The 26221-nt window shown below is 41.9% G+C and overlaps 2 protein-coding genes across 4 annotated transcripts; both read left to right on the forward strand.

Moving 5' to 3' along the window:
- The first annotated feature begins 288 nt into the window (after window positions 1–288).
- On the forward strand, window positions 289–9376 carry dpydb (dihydropyrimidine dehydrogenase b). Its single transcript, XM_028428313.1, has 25 exons — window positions 289–622; window positions 2494–2604; window positions 2690–2772; window positions 3054–3141; window positions 3224–3385; window positions 3472–3668; window positions 3748–3829; window positions 3907–3994; window positions 4079–4186; window positions 4973–5142; window positions 5214–5424; window positions 5580–5764; window positions 5838–6053; window positions 6141–6305; window positions 6411–6479; window positions 6557–6640; window positions 6781–6901; window positions 7014–7133; window positions 7381–7523; window positions 7709–7763; window positions 7843–7964; window positions 8086–8235; window positions 8352–8414; window positions 8682–8759; window positions 8845–9376. Exons 1-25 carry the CDS (start codon window positions 593–595, stop codon window positions 9007–9009), a joined length of 3066 nt encoding a protein of 1021 aa, XP_028284114.1. The 5' UTR covers window positions 289–592; the 3' UTR covers window positions 9010–9376.
- A 2825-nt stretch (window positions 9377–12201) lies between these two features.
- LOC114449631 (polypyrimidine tract-binding protein 2-like) lies at window positions 12202–24139 on the forward strand. 3 transcript variants are annotated; one of them, XM_028427442.1, is made up of 17 exons: window positions 12202–12312; window positions 13337–13358; window positions 13526–13577; window positions 13661–13824; window positions 14014–14085; window positions 14171–14242; window positions 14330–14488; window positions 14649–14759; window positions 14843–15011; window positions 16658–16735; window positions 17740–17852; window positions 19606–19639; window positions 21127–21219; window positions 21331–21447; window positions 22824–22923; window positions 22996–23073; window positions 23186–24139. In XM_028427442.1, the coding sequence occupies exons 1-17, from the start codon at window positions 12305–12307 to the stop codon at window positions 23313–23315; spliced, it is 1572 nt and encodes a 523-aa protein (XP_028283243.1). In that variant the 5' UTR covers window positions 12202–12304; the 3' UTR covers window positions 23316–24139. The 3 variants fall into 3 exon arrangements, with proteins under 3 accessions (XP_028283243.1, XP_028283242.1, XP_028283244.1); XM_028427441.1 differs by having other exon boundaries at window positions 14171–14488; XM_028427443.1 differs by lacking the exons at window positions 19606–19639; window positions 21127–21219; window positions 21331–21447; ... (1 more) ...; window positions 22996–23073; window positions 23186–24139 and adding an exon at window positions 18375–19599 and having other exon boundaries at window positions 14171–14488.
- The last annotated feature ends 2082 nt before the right edge of the window (window positions 24140–26221 follow it).

Below are 26221 nucleotides of genomic sequence, written 5' to 3' on the forward strand. Positions count from 1 at the left end.
AAGGAGGAAGGGTTTTGTTGTGAGTTCAATGTTGTGCAGCTGGTCGCCTTGGAAAAGCTCATCAAGTTGTACTTGTGGCTGTGAAGAATCACACCGTGATAAAAACTAAAGCCTGAAACACACAGCCACACATACATTACAGCAAAACATGCATCCTGCTGCAGATCACAAGCTAGTGAACTTGAGGAAGTACTGGTTAAACCTACTTAGCTTCGCTGGCCAAGGATTTCTACAAAAGAAAAATAAACGCCAAACTCCACCCCCCTCCCAGAGGTGGAGTTTGGAACTATTTGGTCGGTGTTTTCTTTTTCAAGGGCAAAGCAGCGGAGAACCTGCTAACCGCCCAGCTGAACTTTGACAGTGATAACAGCTTCTCCGGTCCAGCTTATCTGCAGGCTGAGAGGACTCTACAGCATCAATCTGTTGTGAAAGGAGCCTGATAAGAAGGTTTGGCTTGCAGTCAGTTCCATTTGGAGCAGAGCAGTCCCGGACAGTGCTTCGGACCTCTACTCCAAGGAAGGCAGACAGGACCTCCGTAAGATTGCTGCAGAGAGTTTGAGGTGTTTTATTTCTGAGACTGGACAGAAGCATCATGTTGAGTAAAGACCTTCCCGACATTGAGGTAAATACAGTATGTTTACATGCTCCCTGTCTATAGTGCTGTACTCTATTGAAAAATGAACCTTTAACTAATAAAATATGCCAAGAATTAGACACAGCACAGCATCTCCTCTGAGAAGGTCCGAATCATTAAAGCTTGGAAATACCATAGTTGGATAAAGTCACAGTGAAGAACACAATTTTTACAGATGTGGATTTAGGGACTTTTAAAAAAAATGCTGCGCGACTATGCTGAAATATACGGTAAAGACTTATGGAAGTCTATGTGGCCCTTGCAAAACAAATTCCCAACCCTGCTCTAGGTGACTAGAGTACAAAACAATAATACAATAATCCTTGTATCCATTTTCAGCAGTGGCACCATTTATCATGTGTATTTTACAATTATATATAATGTAAGCATTAATATTTTTGGAATTAAGAATGGAAACTCTGGCGTTATGCTGCAGTTTGGAGTCAACACAAATACCACTGTTTAAAAATGCTGATAAAATTGCATTGCTTTTCCCCAATCCTGCAAAACAGAATGTTGAGTAACTTGCTCCTCTAGAACACTACCAGAAACGGCCATCAATCATTTTACTGTGAAACACACCAAAGAGTAACTGCCCATAGACTGATAGTTCAGATGTTTCAGGGCCGTCTCTTCAACAGCTTTTTTTTCAATGTCCAGGATAATATGCATGTGGACTATGTGAAAGATTGGTCCTGAATGTGAAACAGTCCATCCTCACTCTATAAATGACTGCACAGTGTCACTAAAACATGAAACATCCAGAGACAGTAGCTAAAATGTGCTTTCCTAAACAGCTGGCTGTTCAGCCTCTGTGCCAGCAGCCATGATGGAAAGCCATTACCTGTTTACGTAACATGCCATGTGCTTTGTGGTACAAGTTGCAGATAAGGAATGACGTGTGCACAGAGTGAAGCTGCACATGCATGTGTAGAAGATGATGCAATAGAGACCTGATTGGTCCCACAGGGCCAGCAGAGCATGTGTCTCACATTAAACAGACTGAATCTGGTCGGCTCCTTTTATATCTATAACCAGATCTTTTCTAGTATGATTTATATGAAAATAGAAATACATATGGAGAGAATATGGAACATTTCCACTTCTCTTATTTCTGCTGTTATATATTAATGCAACAGTTTGCATAACCTAAGTACATTAACCTTACAGTTCATCGCTATCTTATCATTTTGTGCAAACAGACAGACTTCCAAGAAGGTTCCATAGTTTACAGGTTTACAGCAGATCTCTGTGTTTGCTGTAGGGACAGACAAGTTCATCTCCACACACAGCAGGTTACACAGGTGTGGATTCCAAAGGGTCAGGATTAGGTTTTTGGAATGTCAAAAAAAAACAGTCGTCTTCTTCTTTTCACGTTCTTATAACGTTTTTATTTCCCTAAGTAACACCTAATAAAGCTACTGAACAATTAAGGCCTTGTCTATTAGATAATTATCTATCCAATATTCACGTATAACCTGTTCATTATACCTGGGGCTATAATTACTCAGTTACTATTGTTGCTTTAGTATAAAAACAATGAAACAAATGTTGTTGCTGATTGAAGTAGAATATGTAAAAGACCATGCACAGTAGTGAGCAGGGTTTGCAGTATGATTGTATGTGTGCATGTATGAGAAGAGAACTGCTAAAAGAGTGTACAGTGAAAATGAAAACAAGATGACAAAGTAATAGACTCTGACATAAAACACAAACCTGTGGAAATAGGTTATACATCCCAAAGAGTCGTATATATCATGTGTGTAGTTTTGTATTACTGACAGCGATTGGCTTGTTTTTATGCGTGAGGATGTGTGCTGAAGGACACAACAACACTTTACCCACTTTTTTCCTTTCAGAGCATCCTGGCTCTGAATCCCAGGGTGAAGACTCACACTCAGATCATGTCCACAGCAAGCAAGAAGAAAGAAAAGAAACACTGGAAGAGAAACCCTGACAGGGGCTGTGATGTAAGTCACACACAAGGCTCAAGTTTATTTCATTTATTGACACCATACGCCTTATTTTCTGCCCTTTCTCCATTCTGTCCGTCAGTCTTGTGTGAAATTAGAGAACAACTTTGATGACATCAAGCACACCACTCTGAGTGAGCGAGGAGCCTTACGTGAAGCACTCAGGTGGGACTAAATTACTTGACTATAAGGATTTTTGTATTCTTATAGCTTTTTTCTTATAGATTTTTGTGACTTTGTATAACTAATCAACACATACGTTGTCATTTAGCAGGTCAAAGACCAGCTTTTTAATCAGACCAACATACTGTTTAATGTAGAATTAGCCTTATTTATATGATTTTAGCAGTGTGCTAAACATGCTAATACTTTTCTTGGATTGTTAGGTACTGTTGCTACAAATCTAACTTATATGCTGTAAAAACCAAAGTACAATCTGTGTTTAGGTGTCTAAAATGTGCTGATGCCCCCTGTCAGAAGAGCTGCCCAACTAACCTGGACATCAAGGCATTCATCACAAGTATCTCCAACAAGGTACTGTCTCATGTATGATGCTGGATGATAAAGTGAAGGCAAACAGGGGAATGAATGAAAGTGTATTTCATACATTTAACAGAATTACTATGGAGCAGCACGGGCCATTCTATCAGACAACCCTCTGGGTTTGACCTGTGGAATGGTTTGTCCCACATCTGAGCTGTGCGTCGGTGGCTGCAACCTGTATGCCTCTGAAGAAGGGCCCATTAACATTGGAGGGTTACAGCAGTTTGCAACTGAGGTTAGCATTTGACTATTTTACTGTCTCCAGTATGAGTGGGAAGTGTCATATATATAAAGTGTATTTTTTTGTGTGTTTTCTATCAGGTGTTTAGTAAAATGGGCATCCCTCAAATCAGGGATCCTGAACTTCCACCAGCCAATGAGATGCCAGAGTCTTACCACTCTCCTGTTGCTCTGATTGGCTGTGGCCCTGCGTCAATCAGCTGTGCTTCTTTCCTGGCTCGTCTCGGATATGATAATATCACCATCTTTGAGAAACAGAAGTACACCGGAGGGCTGAGGTATCACGTCATTACCATCACATCAAAGACTGTAAAATATGGTCTTGAAAAATAAGCAACTTCAAAACTGTCCACACAGCACATCTGAAATCCCTCAGTTCCGGCTTCCATATGAGGTGGTTCAGTTTGAAATAGACCTGATGAAGGACCTGGGAGTCAAGGTAAATACTGTGGCGTATGATCTTGTGTTGATAATCAGTGTAATACATGCTTACAGTTCTCTAACACTTGCGTACAGGTGGTTTGTGAGAAGGCTTTAGGAGCTAACGGAATGACTCTGATGTCCCTGAAGGAGGAGGGATTTAAGGCGGTCTTCATTGGGATTGGTGAGTGTTACAAGTTAGCTTGTACAGTAAACCTTAGAATCCCTTCATTCATGTTTTCCTCGCTGTGTCTGTGTGTGAGTCCAGGTCTCCCTCAGGCCAACAGAGCTAAAATCTTCCAGGATTTAACGATGGACCAAGGCTTCTTTACTTCTAAAGACTTCCTGCCTATGGTGGCCTCTGCAAGCAAGAAAGGTACTGTAAGGAGAAATGAAACATAAAGAGGGAAATGCAGCTCTGATCATCTTAGAACATTAAGTCCCAAGGCACTTCTCTCAAAAAAGAAACATGCTGTAATATCCATCTTTCCATTATTTATCATTTAATACTTACACATTTATACTTTCATATAAAACAAAAATGTTCATTAGTATTATACATTTTTTGGATTATTATGTAGAAACTCTATGAGGACATGGTGTCAACACAACAGAGAGACTAGAGGCCATTTGTTTTAGCCACACAGGAGACCACTGACACGAAGAGCATGCAGTTAACCACAACAAACTCACTTGCTGGATCCTGAACCTCTCTGATGAGAAGCAGATTCAGCAGATTCTTGCATTACAAGGTGGATGCTGAGCAACTTCTCCAACAATTTGTGCTATGGATGAAACTTGGGTGCGACCAACAAGAGACCAAAGAACATCAAACTAGAGGAAACACGCTCAGAGTCTTTGACCACCATAAAGCCAACCAGTGAGTTCAGACATCCAGGATGGGAAGCTGACAAAAAGAGTGCTCCTCCACCTGGGTAACATTCCAGCCCCCCCAATAACACGATGATGATTAGTGCCGTGGTCCTACAGGCACCCTGGTTACCTGGTCCCTCAAGAGTGCTTCTGAAAGATTAAGAAGGAGTTCAGTGGTCACTCTCTGGAAGGCCTTCTTCCTTACACCACAGACTCATCCATCATGCTACCTGCACACGCTAAAGTTTGAGGTCTCTCCTGTATGAAAATACTCTGTCTCTCTGTCTAGGTATGTGTCAGTGTCGCTCTTCTCTGCCAGAGCTCAGGGGCGTGGTGATAGTTCTGGGGGCTGGCGACACTGCCTTTGATTGTGCTACCTCAGCCATCCGCTGTGGAGCCAAGAGAGTGTATGTCTGCTTCAGGAAGGGATTCACCAACATCAGGGCTGTTCCTGAGGAGGTACGGACAAACAGATACACAGACTGATAGATGAATAAAAAACAAATACACAAATGTGTTTTTTCTGTTAGATGGAGCTAGCTAAGGAGGAGCAGTGCGAGTTTCTGCCCTTCCTGTCTCCTCGTGAGGTCATCATGAAGAACGGGCGGGTTGCTGGGTTACAGTTCTGTCGCACTGAGCAGACTGAAGTAGGTGAATGGCTGGAAGATGAGGACCAAATTGTCAGGTTAAAGGCAGATTACATCATCAGTGCTTTTGGATCTATGCTGAACGAACCACAAGGTATGATTGGAAAAAACGTTCCTCCTTTGTAGGGTTTTTCATTGTTATGCTTGTTATTACGAATGCTTGTATTTTCATTGTCACATAAATCATTTGAGGTTTTTCAGGTTTTTTTTGACCAAATGTCTTGTGTGTCTGTATTTGTGTGCGTGTAGTGACTGAAGCAATGGCTCCTGTGAAGCTGACCCGCTGGGGTACTCCAGAGGTGAACACAGACACCATGCAGACCAGTGAGCCCTGGGTGTTTGCAGGAGGAGACATCGCAGGTTTGGCAAACACCTCAGTGGAGTCAGTGAATGATGGAAAACAAGCCTCGTGGCACATTCACAGATACATACAGGTAAATCTGCCAGGATTTCTTCACTCTAAACAACTACTGTTAATCCATAAAATGTCACCTGTGTCTCTTGTAGTCCCTGTATGGACAGACAGTGGACCTGAGTCCGAAGCTGCCGCTGTTCTACACTGCTGTAGATCAGGTGGACATCAGTGTAGACGTTTGTGGAATAAAGTTTCCAAACCCATTCGGCCTGGCCTCTGCTCCTCCCACCACAAGCACTGCAATGATCAGAAGAGCGTTTGAACAAGGATGGGGCTTTGCTTTGACCAAGACCTTTGGACTGGATAAGGTGTGTGATAGGGACCCAAAGTCACACAAAAGGGTATTTTACTGTTACATAGGCTAAGAAATCCATTAAACATGAGCTCTTTTCCAGGACCTTGTGACCAACGTGTCTCCTCGTATCGTGCGTGGTACCACCTCCGGCCATGTGTATGGACCTGGTCAGGGCTCATTCCTCAACATTGAGCTGATCAGTGAGAAGACAGCAGCCTACTGGTGTCAGTCAGTTGCTGAGCTGAAGAAGGATTTCCCAAACAATGTACACTTCAAATTTGCCATCATATTCACACCTACAACGTGTTTGTGTAATGATTGCTAATCGCCGAGTGCTCTTATCTGACTTGTTACCCTGTCTTTCTGTCAGGTTGTGATCTCCAGTATAATGTGCAGTTATAACAAGGAGGACTGGACCGAGCTAGCCAAGATGGCCGAGGTGAGAAGAAAACAACAACATGCCAGAAAAGTGCACAGTGTAATCATGGTACAGTGATCGTAAATGTCCTGTTTTAGGAGTCTGGAGCAGATGCACTGGAGCTGAACTTGTCCTGTCCTCATGGTATGGGAGAAAGGGGGATGGGACTGGCCTGTGGACAGGTATACACACACACTTTTATGTTTATAAAGGCCTTATATTTTAATTATTTTGACAAATGCCATGTGACATCCCCGCTGAATGCCACATTTTAAAAAATAAACACTAATGTATATTTGTTGGGCATGTATTATGTCACCAGGACCCTGTGTTGGTGCGTAACATCTGCCGCTGGGTGCGTGCAGCGACTTCCATTCCCTTCTTTGCCAAACTGACTCCAAATGTTACCAATATTGTTGACATTGCCAAGGCGGCCCATGAAGGTGACCACACTTCCCCACATAGTCCTCACCACTTTATGATTTTACACTTAGCAATAATAATGATGAAAATGTTTAATGTAATGGAGGACTAACAGATTATGTTGTGTTATAGGTGGAGCGGATGGAGTTACAGCCACCAACACTGTCTCAGGTATGATGGGACTAAAGGCTGATGGTTCTCCCTGGCCCAGTGTTGGATTGGGAAAACGCACCACGTATGGAGGAGTGTCTGGTATGTATACACACTCCAGCACATAGTTGCAATACAATGCATTGTGATATAGTGCAAATTAGATGTAAATATTTAAACGGTTTACTTAAGTTAAAATAAATAAGAAGCAACATAGTCTTCTTATTACAGGGGCTGTGACAAAAATAGATTTTTTACGATATTACAAATGCAAAAGTGAAGGAACTGATGAAAAGACATGGGATTAAACCAGTTTTTGAGTAGATGTACTTATTAATGAATTCTGCAGGTAATGCCATCAGACCCATCAGTCTCAGAGCCGTGTCAGCTATAGCCAGAGCACTCCCTGGTTTCCCTATTTTGGCCACTGGGGGCATTGATTCAGCTGAGACCGGACTGCAGTTTCTCCATGCTGGGGCCTCAGTGCTACAGGTGAGAGCAGAGTAACTATTGGCTATTGTTCAATAAATAATTTAACAAATGATTGAAAGTCTGAATCTCTTAATGGTTAGTATGGCTCTAAATTGTTATTGTATTGTACTTATATTTACTTTATATCTTTGATCATTCATTTTGTGTTTTCATTTTTGCTGACCTGTCTCTTTCCCTCAACACAGGTGTGTAGTGCAGTCCAGAACCAGGACTTCACAGTGATTGAGGATTACTGTGTGGGTATGTAACATTTTGTTCTGCTTTGAGATGTTTAAACACTGTCATCATAGGGTCATAGTGACGTTGTGTATATGTTTAGGTCTGAAGACCTTGTTGTACCTGAAGAGCCTGGAGCTGAATGACTGGGATGGACAGTCTCCCCCAACAGAGAAACACCAAAAAGGAAAACCAGTTCCCAGACTAGAAGACCTGGTTGGAAAGGTATACCTAATATGTAAAGAAAAGTGTGACTACTACTGCTGTCAGCAGAGGGCACGATGATGGTAATGTTTCTCATATTTGTTGTGTGGTATGTGTGAATACCCCGTGTCTGTGTGTGTAGAGCCTTCCCAGCTTTGGTCCGTACCTCCAGCAGAAGACAGAAGCCATTGCACAGTACAAGAAAACGCTCAGAGACGCTGGTCAAACCGGCGTTCCTGAAGTCAACATCAGTCGGGCCACCACACCTAAAAAACCTGTTCCTGCAGTCAAGGCATACCCACACACACACACACACTTGCTCAATACCTCAAAATATTTATTTATTTATAATATTAGGAATATTACATTTTGAACTAACCAACTAAATGTGTGTTCATGTTCATGTAGGATGTGATAGCCAGAGCATTGCGCCACATTGGAGCATATCAAGAGCTCAGCAACATGGAACAGGTACCTCCCTTATCCTCATTCATCCTACATCTGAAGAGAGATCAATAAGTAAACATGCTGTACACTACCTTGACCCAAGCTGTCTTCAGAACTTGTGAGGCAGCTGGATTCTTGTGAGTTTTATAGATGACAGACTCAAACAGATCCATCTTACTGGCTTTAATTTAAGTGCTCGTGAACAAATCAGCATCCTGTGAGGAAGGTGTGATTAGTGTCATCATCTTACCTTAAAGTGCATTATAAGCATTACTCTTTCTGTGTTCTCAGGTCCAGGCTCTGATAGATGAAGAGATGTGCATTAACTGTGGTAAATGCTACATGACCTGCAATGACTCTGGATACCAGGTATGTTTGTCATATTTGGTCCTTTAGTACTACTCTTTATATATCTGTTCAGTCCTGTAATGTGATGCCCATGCCATCTTCCCAGGCTATAACATTCGACCCAGAGACCCACCTCCCCTTCGTAACTGACAGCTGCACTGGCTGCACTCTGTGCCTCAGCGTCTGTCCAATCATAGACTGCATCAAGATGGTGGACAGGAAGACGCCCTATCACCCCAAGAGGGGTATACCCATCAGTCCAGTCTGCTGAAGGAGAAGACGAACCAAAACTTTCTATCTAGAGTCCCAGATTAAATGTATGGAAATATAATCGTATGTTAACACTCAAATGACAAAGACACAAACAACTGCAAATAATGATATAAATTTCTCATTAATTTCATTCTGAATCATGTTATGTAACCATGTGTAAACAATATTAACATTTATTTTACATTTAAATACAGCTTTTCTAATGCAGCACACAGTAAAACATGTACACTGGATCTCACACAAACAGGAGCCGCACATATCCCCATGGGACCCATTAATAAATCAATATACAAATACAATAATGTCATATATGTATCAACAGTAAAATGTATTGAATTATAAGTAAAGCAAATTATTATGCAAAATGTGTCAATTTGTTGTAATATCTGGAGTAAAGACCGACACCTGGTTCAGTATAACAGCAGTTTAAACTGCTGGACAGGTTTCTGCTGGTTCTATACACGTCACTATGGTTCCCATATAGCTGTGTGTGTGTGTGTGTGTGTATATATATATATATATATATATATATATATATATAAAGGAATAAAACAGCTTCATACTACTTCTGTTAATTTCACCACATTGATCTACCACTTCCAGCTGTGAGGCTTAATCATACTGACATATGATTGTAAAAAAATATAGAAAATAATCAATACGGACAATACTGCTTTATATAATCAAATGTGTTTTTGCTCATTGTTAGGTGTACCCTTATCATGGTGCAGAAATAAAATAGGTTTCAGATATAATGGGGGAAGAAGAAAATCGCTTCATCTTACATGTACTTCCATGTACTTCATGTACATGTACTTGCCTTTTAAAAAAATAAACGCGTAACTTCACCATGGCAACGAAATGTTTGATTTTTGTGCGTCCTTCTGTCAGACACACATTATTACAGCATTATTCTGCTAGCCTATAAATCTGTCACTGCTGAAAGATTATTTTAAGGCATTCATTTGATGATATCATCTCACATCTGTGTTGTTGATATTGGAGTACTTCAGGAGTAACACATGGAGCGGAGAAGCAATCGTTTGCTTTCAACGGGGTACTATGAGGACAATGTACCTCAGGTGTCATACAAAGAGAAGCCACACAGGTGAGGCGAGAGTTTATGTGCTGTGTACACTGTCCAGTATTTTCCCAAATACCCATTAAGCTGGATCCATACTCCAGGAGAACAGAGAACTCGCTCCTCGCTGCCGGCGCTCCGCCGGACACATGGCCCGGGCAGAACTCTTTCTCTCGGTGGTGTGCGAGAACAATTGTGTGATTGGTCGGAATTTAGCATTCATTAGCATTCACTTTGTAATGTTCATCTTTTCAGGGTGTTCAAGAGGAGGAGAAGCCTTTCCAGCTCTGGTGCTAGCACCATTAGTGACACGGTTAATGCATCCATCCCTGACAAGCCTTCTGCCAGCAGCTCTGGACACACCCTCTCCCTCAGACTCTCCAGCCAGACAAAAGCCAAGGGCCTCCTCCCCCTGCCCCCCTTCCTCCTCCTCCTCCTCCTCCTCTTCATTCTGATGTTTTCTGGTAATCTCAGATTTGATAAACTGTCACAGCTGTGGTTTGTTTGGTGTTGTAAACAATTAATGCTCCTATGTATGTGTCTGTTTCAGGAGGATGGGTGTACACAGTGGGTCAGGGTGGTGATGCGAAAATACTGCGGCAGCAGCTAAAGGAGCTGCAGGAGGAGCTGCTCCACCTGAAGAACAAGCTCCTTCCTGTGGCAGACACCATGCAGAACTTCGCCCTGGAATCACAGGGTAACGCTTCATTATCATCATCGTCTTCAGCTTTTGCCCACTACTGTGCTTGTTTTGAAAGAATGTGTATATGTTTGCGTGTAGGTGCCTGCATCCTTCATCATCTGACCTCTGAAAGTCTTACATCACCATCCCATACGGTGACATTTTTGGGTATACCTTTATGGTATCAACCTACGTCCCCGCGGATTGTCATCCAAGCACACTTCTCACCTCTGACTCCTGGTCACTGCTGGGCTTTTAAGGGTACACAGGGACAATTATTCATTGGCCTATCCCACACCATCAGAATCACCCACGTGACGCTGGGTCACATTTTGGCCATGCAGAATCCCAACGGCTTCCCTACAAGTGCTCCAAGAATATTTTCTGTCTATGTAAGTCGCACAGCCATCCATTTTATTACACATACATAAAGTCATGTGGTGTTCTACAGCTCCTCTTTCTGCCACTGTCAGGGACTGGAGATAGCAGACGGTGAAGCAGTCCATCTGAAAACCTTTCTGTATAATCCAAATGGGGATTCGATTCAGACATTTAAACTTTCTGTGAGTATTACAGACAGACACACACTGTAATCATGACAACTGTTGTCTACAAGACAACACATTTCACATCTTTACTGAAGCCTTCTTGGCTTAAGTACCAATTATATGGTTCAAGAGTAGACTAAACTGAATTATTATAACAATACATTAAAAATGTATTCTGTCAGCATACTCTGCTTTATCTGCTTCCCTTATCCCTGCTGATTGCCCCTAACCTTTCCTCATTTGTCTCTCCTCAGGCTAATACAACAGGACGTTTCTTCAGTTTTGTGAAGTTGCAGATTGAAGACAACTGGGGCAATCCCGACTACACCTGTTTGTATAACTTCAGGGTCCATGGGAGACGGCTATAGAACCTCTCATAAAACAATCAGCAGCATATGTTAAAATATACAGCTCTACACAGATACATGTCAATACATACATAGGTCTATATTATATGTGTATATTATTTATATTACTTTATATTTACATATATGATTACAGATTTTTTATTTTTTTTTACTTATTTAAATATATATTTTATACATTATCATTAAACCTTTACCCACTTATATTATACTGGAATAAATGCGTTTATAATCCTCACATTTGAGAGAATAAAGCCCAGTACTGTTGTGCTTTGCACTTTGTAAATATAAACTATTGAAATAAAATTAAAAAACTGTGGCCGCGGCAATTCCTGCCTCTGACTTTCATTGTACATCCTCATCTCACGCTACACGGCCCACCTACGTCACACATGCACAAATAAAACCATGCAGGTGCAACTTAAAACACTTTTATATTACAATAATGTGACATTTATGAAACTTAACCCGGCAGAAGGTGGCGGGAGAGCGCCAGACGTCACTGTTAGCTACCCAGTAACATGAGCTCAAGAAGAAGAAGAACGCCCATTTTGCTCACACTGTCCGCATCGTAGTGTGCTGAAATATCAACAGACTGAAGAGGACAAAGAGCTGCAATGGACGGGTAACTGTCTTTATATTACAGCTAAGGCTTCTAAGTGCATTTTTCACTACGGTGCATGAAATACAGTCGGAATGAGTCAGTTAGCCGGCACACTTTAACATTTAATAATGGTAGCTCCGCTGCAAACCTTAGCGACTAATGACGTTAGCAAGGCAGCAGGACCAAATACCAAACAAGAAATGAGTTTCCTTAATGTAGCCGTGCTGATATGCACTAACACATTCATGGCGGAACACTGGCTAAGACTATATTTCGCATATCAACTGGCTCTCTTAATATCCGTAACGGCATGGTTAGCAAGCTAGTCAGCTAGTCACAGTTCACCATAGTGTTAATGTGACGTGCGAAAAATGAATGTCAATGGTTGCAACCCTCATTATTACATGTAGTGTTACAGTGAAATGTTTACCATTGCTGACAGGTGTTATTTGTGTGAGAGGCTATTAGCTAGCTCCCGGGTAAACCACGGTAGCAGATATGGACCGTACACCTGTCAATTGGCACAGCTAGCTTAATCCATACTAAAGTAAGGGTCCTTTGTCTGAAGCTAATGTATGCTACACGCGGTTGCTACCGGCCTATGACGTTACTGTCGTTATTGTGAGAGCAGGTGGCTCAAACATGAATCAGATAAATGTGTCAGCGCAGTCCCCATAAGAGAGATGATAACATGTTCCATCACAGAATAAAACACTGATCAACAACAGCGTGTAACTCAGGCGTGACATGTTGATTTTGTACTGTTTTGGTTGATGAAAGGCTGTGGGCACAAGCCTGTATGTGTTTTTCTGTTATTTGGGATGATGAGTGACAGTAAGGCGGCTCTAGTAGAAGTGATCAGATTCTTGACCATTAAAGAGTGTCAGAAGTCAGTGTTGTGCATCAATGCGATCTAGAAAATAACAATTAAAATTGAATAAAAAATACAGATACACGGTAACCTTGTAGTTGAAGCTTTTAACTCTGATATTTTCTCCTTTCCTTTTCTTTAATGTCTTTTATGTGTAATTCTCTCTCTTGGCAGTGATGTTGCGGTTGGTGTGAAGGTAAACTTAATTTCTTTTTTTTACTGAAACGTGTGCATTACCTCTGTATGTTATTACCCAACTATAATATATAGATTGATCTTGCTAGCCATTTTATTACTAAATAAAATTTATTATAAATTTGGCATGCAAAATGAAATTTGTAACTCTTATTGTTTCTCTTCCAGAGAGGCTCAGATGAGCTCAACATGTACGGTAGCAGCCCCACCTCAATGACTGGTGAGTTCAGTCAGACACAAACCACCCCACATGATTTATACTTGATTTATATTTATTATTTTTATGTGTATGTCTGTGTCCAGCAAACGGCAGTGACAGTAAGAAACAGCGCCTGGATGAGTCCCCTCCCTCCAGAGTCCTCCACATCAGAAAACTTCCCAGTGAAGTGTCAGAGACTGAAGTCATTGCACTGGGCCTGCCCTTTGGAAAGGTCACAAATATCTTGATGCTAAAGGGGAAAAACCAGGTAAACCACCAAATCTTGTACTATTAGCCTCATGCCGAGCCTCTGTCAGAGGTTTTTTATTGACATTTGCGTGTATAGTTTCAGTTTACATCAGTAGAACATTTAAAGATTGGCGACTGAGTGGTCTTTGCATGAATCGTATAGTCTTTTTGATCATTTTGAAAAGTTAAACATCCTGTATTCTTTTAGGCATTTCTTGAATTGGGTACAGAGGAAGCAGCCATCACAATGGTGAACTACTACACAGCTGTGACACCACAGGTCTGACATACATTAGAGTCTCTTTGTGCTTTCTGCTGTAATTCAAAGTGACTGACTTGTGTAATGAGGACCTTATCCTATTTAGGTCAGAAACACTCCCGTCTTCATCCAGTACTCCAACCATAAGGAACTGAAAACAGACTCAGCTCTGAACCAGGTATACAAACGGCCGTACTTGTGTACCAAACTCTATCCCTCAGTATCAGTGAGGTTGTTTTTCATGGTTTCTTTCTTTCCCTGTCAGAGAGCCCAGGCTGTGCTGCAGGCGGTGTCAGCCGTTCAAGATGGAAGCTCTCCATCCTCTGATCCAGGAGTTTTGGACCTCGCTCCACCACCCAGCCCTGTCTTGCGAATTATTATTGACAACATGTTTTATCCAGTGACACTGGACGTTTTACAACAGGTAACAGCTGAGTATTTATCTTTGAATACACAGCCTAAAATAAAGTTTTACCTTTTTTTAAAACGACAGATAATTTGTTGTCATTTTAGTTAAGAAAACTGTTTCTCAAATGAAGTTTGACTCTGTTTCTGTCTTGTAATCTGAAATGATTTTCTTCCAGATCTTCAGTAAGTTTGGGACAGTAATGAAGATTATAACCTTCACCAAAAACAACCAGTTTCAGGCTCTTCTGCAGTTCAGTGACCCAGTCAATGCACAACAAGCTAAACTGGTATGATCTCACACACATACGAGAAACAAATCAGTATATTATTAATATGTTATTTTAACATTCGATCCTTCCTTCTACTCCAGTCTTTGGATGGACAGAACATCTATAATTCCTGCTGTACTTTGCGGATAGACTTCAGTAAACTGGTCAACCTCAATGTCAAATACAACAACGACAAGAGCCGAGATTATACCAGGCCTGACCTTCCCACAGGAGACGGAGAGTCGACCAACAAGGATCATTCTTTATTGGGTAAATACACATCCATCCTCACCTGTCTGCACAACATCCCTTCATATGTCCCTCTAGAGTTTCCATAACGTTTTCCTGACCTAATCATGGTTTAACTCAGAGTACACAGCAGCCTCTGTAGCCATTGTGTCAAGACACCTCCTGCTTAAGGTGGTGGTGTCATGAGAGTCTTCTTGTTACAGTAGCTGTTTATAGAGTGCCACAGCTGCTTCTGTGACAGTCTAGTAAAGATTGATGGAGGGACTGCTAGGCTGTTTGTTTCTTCTTTATTGTCCAGTGTCATTCTCGTCATGTGCTATGTATGTGGCAGGATCATATCCAAGTAAAATATCCAACCATTATACTTGTTTTCTGAGATGTATTTAGTAAAATGAAAGTGAACGTGTGATTAGAATGGAACTGTAGTATGTTTTATAAGCAAACACTCTTATTGAGGAAAAGGACAAAATATACATTTCTTAGTGTGCGTGTGCTGCTAACTAATGAGAAGGACGGTGGGTGTTACATAGTAGAATCTCACACTCATTAGACCACATTAATCAAGCTGTTTATAGGAAAATCTTTTGCTGTGCAAATACGATAAATAACATCAGGTATTTTTTGGTGTGCCATTGAGGAGGTGGGCCACCCCCTAATAACGGTAAGGGAAATGCCGATACAATACTGGCTTTGGTTGTTTTATCACACAACTGCCCAACTGAAACACTAAACATGCCGAACTGTTTCAGCACCTGCACTTGCTGCCTCTGTGACACATTGTTCAGTATATTTTCTTCATTACCTGTGAAATCACATTTAAACCAGTCCTCCAAGGTGTTCACAATGTTGGTTTCGATATCACACCAGTTCTTGTGACATCCCTATTCCTGTTTGTTGACATGTTGCTAATGTACTGCAAAGGAACACAGTCAAAACTCTGCCAAACTTTACTGCGAAGTGTAATCTATTTAAATGTTTAATGTTGCTTTATCATAAAATGCTTTAATGTTGCCAGTGTAACGATTGGGATATAAACCTCAAAGTTATATGCATCTTTGTATGTGCAGTACTACGAGGACAAAGTCCTCTTTTTGCATTTTTGCAAAATGTTGATGTAATTATAATAAACAAAAGAGACAGTTTTGGCTGACTTGGCTAAATTAAATCATGTCACAACGACATGATAACATGATAGGAAATGAAGATGTTTTAGGATCAGGCTAATTAAGTGTTTGGATGCTGTTTTATCAAAAGTTAACCTGTAAAGTACATTTGAATAGCTTTTTTGGTTCTTTGTGCTTAAAGTTGTAATACAAGCCTGTCTGTGGTTTGGGACATCATTAATGTTGATGTAAGCCCCTTGTTTTTACTAAAAACTGAACAATATTACATGCACAGAAACTTTATTTTGAAAGATGGATTATTAGAGTATTAGTATAAATGAAAAAAACACATGGTATATAGCTCGGTTAAACTTTCTGTTATTAGCTTAATTGATTTTCTCTTAGTTACATGGGTTAAAAACAGATTTATACACTTAGTTTAGGTTAAATGTTTAATGACAGTTTCACATATGGTGCGTGCTGGTTGGGTTTTTGTGATGGTAGTACTTGGTTGGTGCTAGGTTAGTATTTTGTGGTGTAAATCTAGTTGTCATTGTCTTGTAGGTACCCCATCTGGAGCGCTAGCTTCCTACTCTAGTGGAGGAGGTTACTCATCTTCTCTCTCCCTGTCACAGGGTGGAGGTACCTATTCTTTTTTTTATTCTTATTTATGTTTTTCCATCCTTCAGTTATGCTGCTGTTCTGTCTTTTGTCATGTCTTAACTGTGACTGGGCTGGAAAAAGGGGTTAGCTTAAACTGCAGTTAAATAAAGCAAATACCTTTTATAGTAAGGGGTATTTTTAATCTTTTGTTAATCTGTAGTGCTGTGTTGTTTCAAGTATTACATATTTCACATACTTGAAACTGTGGTTCTTAAGCTCAACCTTGCTCCAACAGCTGGTGCTTACCACTAAGATCTTGGCATAAATCAGTTTACTGTGAGTGTAGTTGAACTAAAAGTATGTTGAGAGTGCTGACATTTGTAATCCCACTGAAGTCATGGACACGAGATCAGCTTCATAGGATTCTGTAGTTTGTTGAGTTGAATAACACCTAATCAAAGATACCAGCCAGCATGGTGTGAGTGCATCATGATGTCATTCACTGAAAATGTTTTTTTTTTTTTTTTGCAATTTAAGCTCTGAAGGGGTTTATATTAGGCAAAAGTAAAGCATGCAATCTGTGTTGACGAAACTGTCCATGTGAGCTGAATGGGAAGAGATGGTTGGTGAAAATCATTGTGTTGTTAGTTCAGGTATTTATGCATGACTCGGTGGCTTTGTATTGGCCACAATTATTGTGTGTAAGATGATCAGGTGTAGGAAATTTCCACTACTGAAGCTGTGTTGATTAGAACACTACAAAAACATTACTCAAAAACATTTATACTTGCCTAGAAATGTTTTGCTTTGTAAAATGAGGATGAACCTGGGATGATGCCATCAAGCACACCATCATCATTTTTTCATTCTCATTTTTATGCATGCATTATTGCGGCATATTGCATTTTGCTGACAATATTTCTGTTATTTGAAATCTATGACATGATTGACTAGGGCCTGTTTTTATTGAAAGTATAGTGTAGTAATTTTCTGTTGTTGTAATGCATGTGTGAGTTTTACCTGTTTCCTTTCTTTTCTGACAGGAGCCATCAGTCCTCTGAGTGCCGCAGCAGCAGCAGCAGCTGCTGCAGGTCGTGTTGCTCTGTCTGGGTCTGGAGTGTCAGGGGTTCTGTTGGCATCCAACCTAAATGAAGAGGTACACAAATCCTTAGCTTCATTTAAGTCTAGACTGACTCATTTCAAATATTACACACTGCTGAATGGACCTTTTGAGTCGATTGTGGGTTGGCTTCCTGTGTGCTTGTGTGCGTTTGTGTGTTAACCCCAAATTACTGTGTGATTCTTCATGCATAGTCTACTCGGGAGAGTCCTATTTAGTACTTAACCTAAAGTTTGAGTCCCGGGAGTCTTAATGCCATTATATATCATACATTGTAATGTTATTTACAAGTAAATCTGCACATGTGCAGTTTTAACACAAGACAAACATCACACACTTTCAGTCATATAAAATACTAAAACTTTTGGTATTCACGTAACAAAATCTGAACTTGTGAATTAAACTGTGCATGCCACTATAGGTTCTTCAAAGAACTGTAACAAATCTCAAGCCTTAATGTCTTTTATACAGTGTCTGTCTGACATATGTCTGTCAATGAACATATATTTATAATCTCTGTTTCCTAATGTGCACCTACTCTGTCATCTGTATCTACAGTATATCTACTGTGTCTGTTATCTTTTCTGTATGTTCCATCTCTATCAGATCTTCTGTCTCCCTCTGTCTCTCTCTCTCTTTGTCCCTCTCTCTAATGAGAGGGACACTATAATGGAGAGGTTGTTTTCATACTTCGTCCCTCCCATAAAGTCTTTACTGAACCCTGGCGGCTGCAAAGCAGCACACAGGTGCTCTGTGGCTCCTACGTGTGCTTGGGAGTAAGTTCAGTTCCCTCCAATGGTCAGGTAGCGGTTGAGCGTAGTGTGGTGATCTATGTTGTGAATGCTGATTTAAAGGACGATTTTCACCTGTTCCATGCTTGTTCCCTGTCAGGATGGTGGCAGATTAACCTTTTTACCACTGACTTCCTGAGACAAAACATTTGAAGCACAGCACAGATGCAATTACTACCCAACTTAGGTTAACATGTGGGTTGACCTGCCTACGAGGTGAATGTGAAATTCCTGATAGATAGTCATACCACAAAACTCTTGAAACTATTAGTACCTCCTGTTGCTTTAAGATAATCAAAGCTCCTCTGTACCTGTAGTTCGTTTGCTATCCGATACCTCCAGCCATCCGCTCCATGGTACGGCCCGTTTTGGTTGGATATCTCCTGCTCGCTCTTTCATTCACATTTTATATTTTTTGCCTTACTCCCATCCTTTCTTTTTCTCACTGTTAAGTACAACCAGCAGGGGGTATGTGTGTGTTAACAAATTTGGAATGATTGTGTGTGTGTGTGTGTTTGTGTTTCTAGCATGGAGCCAGCAATCATTCAGACTCCGTTGATGTTCCACTGATGCTCTGTTTACTGACCTCTGCTTTGGTTTTTGTCCTCCTCTCCTCCTTTCTCCCTCCCCCTGCCTCCTTTCTTCCCTCCTCTAACCCTCCATTCACATGCTCTTTTTTTTCTCCATCTTATGGCCATACATTCTTTCAACACCTCTCTGAAAACCCCGCCCCTTCTCATGTACATCTACCCTTCCCGATCCCCCTTATTTTGCCTCATGTTCCCCTCTTCACTGAACTTGGCTTTGCCGTTTCGACGCCTCTTCCTCACCCTCCAACCCCCCCCTCTACTTATGCCTTCCCCTCATCATCATGGAAACACCACCACCTCCCCCCTCGTCCTACGCTGGGCGGTCTGATCTCTACCTTCGTCTCTCCTCTTCCTCCTCCTCTGCTCCTCCTCTTCCTGTCCTCTGCTCTGCGGTCTCTCTCTCTAAAGATGGTCACGCCTCAAAGTCTCTTTACCCTCTTCGGTATGTTCAACCTCTACTATTCTATCTGTATATCTCTCTCTGTTAATCCAGTTTTGTTCACTTTCTTCAGTGATGTCGTGGGCACTCTTTTCTTCTATATCTTTCTGTATTTCTGATTCTTCCTCTGTCCTATTGTACACTTCAGAGTTAAAGTCTACCTCTGTCTCTATATTAAAATGACAGTGAGTCTGAGAGGTTGTCTCTTTGATCACCTTGTGTTTTAATTGATGAGAACAAAAGCACTAAATCATTCATGGGTTGATAAAATTCAATCTTAATGAAGTTGAAGTTTATTAGATTATTTGACCACTGCTTATAGTGTGTTCAGAATGCACTCTATAAAGCTGCTGAACTTTCTGAGGGTTGTCATGTGACCACCGGTAATATACGTCTTAAAACCATTCAATTAAACATGAACCAATGATAATAAGACTGTTAAAAGTCACTGATACAATCCTCATGACATGTAGGAAGCCATGTCTTATTCACTGTCCTGTTTGATGGTAACTATATTTCTAAAGCTGTTACATAGCACAGAGACACGTTTGAGGTCTCATCACATGTAGCCATGGCGCCTTTTTACAGGGAGGTGCAGGACTGTATGTTGCAGAGAACAATCAACATGATATTAAACAATAATCGGCACAGCATCCAGATTGATTTTTACTTCAGTAGAACCACAGAAAACAACAGGAGGTTAATTGGAAAGAATGAAACAGATTAAATAGCTAAATGTTTTGAGAAACTCCAGGTTGTTTTTAGTGGTTATGTTCTCATCCCTTTAGTGGCCAAGTTGATCATGACAGTCTAGTGTACTCACTAAGACTCATTGCAGCTCTTCTTCCATTCTTCGTTGCCTTTGTCTTTAGATTTTGATTTAATCAAGTGCAATCTTAGTATTCCTTCTCTCTTTTTACAACGTTGCAGTTGGGATAGCCTGTCACCTAAACTACGCATATCACAGACTGTCAACTAGTCCAGCAACTCTGTCTTTGTATAGGATCTCTGCAGATCTTTCAAATTATCTCCGTAGACGGCCTACAAACAAAAGTGTTTCTGCCCTACATGTGTTACTGTACATGTAGCACTGTGTGCGTTAGGTCAGTGCACAGCTGGTTTGGGAAAAAAAGTGTTGTTTTTCTGTCCATATTTTAAAGCTCCTAACCAAGCTGGCTGTCTGTCCAGGTTTCCACTGGCCACACAAAACTACTCAGTTACACAAAAGCATTTGATTGAGTTTCTAGTGGAAGTCAAATGGGAAGATTCCATCTTTTCTTTACATTTGTCTTTCCAGCACTAACTTTTTTCCTTCCATCCTTCACACCTCTCCTTTTTTTTATCTTCGTTGGCTCCATCTCTCCTGCTCTGTCTGTTCTATCCTCCCTCTCCACCCTGCTCGCTCTCTCTCTCTCTCTCTCTCTCTCTCTCTCTCTCTCTCCTTCTCTCCCTCTCTCTCTTTCTTTCTTCCTTTCTTTCTCCACCTACAGGAGTCTACGGTGATGTCCAGAGGGTGAAGATCCTCTACAACAAAAAAGACAGTGCTCTGATCCAGCTGTCTGATGGCAACCAGGCTCAGCTCGGTCAGTTAGAGCGCTGATCAATAAATGGTGTTATTAGAAAACTGTATGTGTGTAGTTCTCTGGCTTTTGTGCTTCTCACTTCTCTGTGTTTTGTGTTTGTCTTGCTTGTAGCAATGAGCCACCTGAATGGTCAGAAGGTGTTTGGCAAAGTGATGAGAGTGACGCTGTCCAAACATCAGACTGTGGCTCTGCCCAGAGAGGGACTGGATGACCAACTACTAACTAAAGGTGAGGGCATGTCAGAACCCTGGATGTGTATATAGATTTGGTATGATAACCCTATTTCAATGACTATAACAATAACATATTATTATGTTTGAAATGATGTTAAAGGGGACACTCTTTCATTCAAGCTCTTTTGTGAATACGTTTGACAAGTACAGTGGACACTGGAGCTCTTTAAACCTTTTATTACACACATTTCCTGTTAATCGTTAATACAAACTCGGTTGATGTTCCTCTTGATACGTTGTTGAACGAGTGAGAACAGCAGTTGCAGAACAGGTGATCCTGCCTGCTTTTAAATGACCTGAACAAAGCACAGCCTAAAAGCATCTTACCAAACCATGATAGCAAGTATGGCTACATTCAGACTGCAGGTCTTAATGCCTAAATCGGATTTTTTGGTGCACAGAAGAGGACACGACGTCACACAATGTGTGCTTGTGTGGCTTTGTTTATGTTAATGTCCGATCGTAGCCAACATAATTACAGCCATATAATATTAAGAAGAACGCTGAGAAGGAAGAGAGCAGCAGCTGCAACATCTGTACAGAGATGTGTGTGGGTGCGCAGTGGTGGGATAATGATGTGACTGCTTTTAGCGACACTGACTTCATTCATAATTTTAGAACGACGAGAACCTTTGAATACGTCTGCGAGCGCCTTTCTGTGTCACTTTCACGGCAAGAGAGTCGACATCTCCCGTAACCTGTACCTGTAGGCAAGCGCGTTGGAGTCGGGCTCTACTTCCTGGCAACAGGCGCTTGTTGCTAACAACAGCGCTTGTCTGCCCGCTCCTGTGTCGCAGAATTGTGACGTCTGTCGCCTTTCACTGACGCAAAAGTCGTATATATGCCGCGTAGCCGTTCAGACTGAGGTCGCATTGCAAAAAATCGGATACATATCTGATTTAGGACCACATATGAAAGTGGCCTGGGTCGGATGTAAAAAAAAATCGGAATTGAGCTGTTCAGACTGTCAAGACAATATCAGATACAGGTCACATATGGGCAAAAAAAATCGGATTTGGGTCACATACAAATGATATGTCAAGTTATTTCAACTATACTGGCAAACCAGTCAGCTCAGTTGAGTGTTTTGGAATGTCATTAGTTTGCACAGTTCACTTTATAAGAGCTGTCTGATCAGACCTCAGCCATTTGTGTTTGTATCATTTGGTTGTTAAAATTTACAGGTCAGTCAACAGGATGTAGATTTGTGTGTCTTTGTCTGAACCAAAATATCTAAATGACTAGTAAGACTACAGAGTGTCAATGATGTATGGCACATAAGTTGTTCGATGATACACTAATCTGGTTCTACAGTACACTGTGTATTGGGTGTTGCAGCTTACAATAAACAGTGCTTATTATTTTTGACAGATTTTTCTGGCTCACCACTTCATCGCTTCAAGAAACCAGGATCTAAAAACTTCCAGAACATTTTTCCCCCATCAGCAACACTTCACCTCTCCAACATCCGGTACTACAACTGTTAAACCTGTCAGTCTTCCTGCATTGTTTTTGTGTCTTCAATGTATCTGTGCTTGTTCAGGGATGGAGTTGGAGAAGATGACCTGCGCCTCCTGTTCTCCAACAGCGGAGGAACCGTCAAAGCCTTCAAGTTCTTCCAGTAAGCGCACATGTCAAAGCTTCTGTACTTTGTATATAAAGAAGTGTGTGGATTGTTGTGCTCCGTTACCCAGACAGAAAGGAAAAAGCTGTGTCTGCTCTCTCTTCATCAGGGACCGTAAGATGGCTTTGATCCAGATGTCGTCAGTAGAGGAAGCCATCCAGGCCTTGATCAATCTGCACAACTACGACATGGGAGGGAATCACCATCTCAAAGTTTCCTTTTCAAAGTCCACCATCTAACACACAACCATTCAAATGTATGAGAGTGAAGATGTCGCCACCATTTTGTCACCCTTTTCCATGTTTCCTGTGAATAGTTAAATACCAGATTCCACACAGTACTTTTTTGACCAGTAGAAGCAGTATGTACCTCAGTCTCAGACTAAAGGCAGTGCTGCTCTAACCCCTGCACCACCTTAAAGAGCAGCTCAACACCAGCCGAGCTGTGCTTTTGTTTCTTTACTCTCCGCGCTGTGATGTGACTGCTGGCTCTGGTGTTCAGATGCTCTTTAAGTAGCAGCCGTGTAGTTCTTGTGTTGACCTGTCAGGAGACTGTCATATGAGACTTCATATGAGGCACAACTTGGAATGTAACCTTTATAATACTATGTAGGATCCAGAATTGAAGTTTCATCTGTAATCTTTTGTGTAAACCCCATCCAAGCAGCACACACACACACACACACACACACACACTTCATGCTGTCTGACGGGTTCAAAATCTCTGAATTTTTTGGGGGTGGGACCAGAGTACATGTGCCTTTAGTCTGATCTGATTTTACTGTGGATTGTTTTATTGGTGGTGTTGGCTGATCTTTGTGTTGTAAACCTGTAAAAACAGATTATTTTGTTAATGACTTTTAAAAAAAGGCTTCTCAGTCACTCTGACTGGGACAACGCGGGCTTTTATTTTCCCTTCATTTCTCTCCTTCTTACTCGCAGCTGCAAAGTTTATTTTTGGACAGTGAATCCTGTTAGAGGGTTGTTGTAAATTTTCTACTTGAGTTGAGTTTCTTTTGTGATATGGGATTAGCACAAATTAAACACTTCTTTTCTACCAACAAGCCCCAGTTAAATTGTGTGTTTGTGTATGTTTTCAGGCCTCTGCTCTCATCTGTATCTTACCTGTAATAAACTTCTCCTACTCTGTTCAGTCCTGTCTCTCTGCTCTCACTTCCTTCTCTTCACTCCTCCCTCTGTTCTTCTTACAACTCTGCTCAGACGGCTTCATTCTACAGAGCTCAGATTTATCAGTTATCAGCTCAGTTGACCAGATTTTGATGAATTCTTTTCATCATCCATTAATCTCCAGATAACTCCATATTTTGTGACTGGTACGAATTATGTCTACATTATAGGATATAGTATCAGAAAAATCATTAGTATTTTCCAATATCTCATTCTTGTATATGTGTAGGTGCAGGTACACTGCACCTACACAAGGAACACTTAAAGAACACAATGTAACTCCAAGTCAGTCACTCTTCTGTGACATCAGCCTGTCCAGTTAGGATCAATACTGACTGTGAATCAGTTTCAGCTGCTGTTGTGCAAATGGAACAGACAACAGGTGGAAATGAGGCAGTTATCAAGACAGCCCTATAAAGGAGAGGTTCTGCAGGTGCTGACCACAGACCATTTCTCTGCTCTCATCCTCTCTGCCTGATGTTTGATCACTTTTGCATTTTGTCAGTGCTCTCAGCCCTAGAGGTAGCATGAGGCGGTGTCTGCAACCACACAAGCTGCTCAGGTAGTGCAGCTCATCCAGGATGGATCAATGAGAGCTGTGGCAAGAAGGTTTGCTGTGTCTGTCAGCACAGTGACCAGAGCATGGAGGAGACACCAGGAGACAGGCCAGTACACCAGGAGACGTGGAGGGGGCTGTAGGAGGGCAACAACCCAGCAGCAGGACCGCTACCTCCTCCTTTGTGCAAGGAGGAACAGGAGGAGCACTGCCAGAGCCCTGAAACATGACCTGCAGCAGGACACTAGTATGCATGTTTCTGCTCAGACTGTCAGAAACAGACTCCATGAGGGTGGTATGAGGGCCCGAAGTCCACAAGTGGGGCTTATCTAAAAAGTGGACCAGCTGGACCAGCCAGGCTGTGGAGGAGCTTCACTCCTGTTTGGAGACAACGGACTGGGAGGTGTTCAGGGCTGCCACTGATAGTCTTGATGAGTATACAGACACTGTGACGTCATATATACAGTACTGTGAGGACAGTATTGTGCCAACACGCACCAGGGTGAGTTATAACAATGACAAACCCTGGTTCACAGCTAAACTCAGACAGCTGAGGCTAGAGAAGGAGGCTGCTTTCAGAAGTGGGGACAGAGACTACTACAAACAGGCCAAGTACAGGTTTAGCAAGGAGGTGAGAAGTGCTAAATCACTGTACTCTGAGAGAATCCAGCAGCAGTTCTCTGCTAACGACTCTGCCTCTGTGTGGAAAGGACTGAGGCAGATCACCAACTACAAGCCCAAAGCCCCCCACTCAGCTGACGACCTTCAATTAGCCAACAGTCTGAATGAGTTCTACTGCCGCTTTGATGGACTATCAGCCAGCCCTGACACCTCTCCACACACCTCTCCACACCCCATCAACACGGACATCCACATCAAAGATACCCCATAAGAGTCCTCCTTGCCCCCCTCAGCTGCCCTCTCAATCCTGGAGGAGGATGTTAACAGGCTGTTCAGGAGACTGAACCCCCGCAAGGCTCCTGGACCTGATGGTGTGTCCCCCTCCTCCCTAAGACACTGCGCAGACGAGCTGACTCCAGTGTTCACAGACATCTTTAACACCTCTCTGGAGTCATGCCATGTGCCAGCCTGCTTCAAATCCTCCACCATTGTTCCAGTGCCCAAAAAGCCAAGGATCACTGGTCTTAATGACTACAGACCTGTGGCACTGACGTCTGTAGTCATGAAGTCCTTTGAGCGCCTGGTACTGTCCCACCTCAAGACCATCACAGCCCCCCTGCAGTTCGCCTACAGAGCTAACAGATCTGTGGACGATGCTGTCAACCTGGCCCTTCACTACATCCTGCAGCATCTGGACTCCCCGGGAACCTATGCTAGGATCCTGTTTGTGGACTTCAGCTCTGCTTTCAACACAATCCGCCCAGCTCTCCTCCAAGACAAG

This window comes from Parambassis ranga, chromosome 17, assembly GCF_900634625.1.
Source record: "Parambassis ranga chromosome 17, fParRan2.1, whole genome shotgun sequence".
NCBI classification, from domain to species: domain Eukaryota; kingdom Metazoa; phylum Chordata; class Actinopteri; family Ambassidae; genus Parambassis; species Parambassis ranga.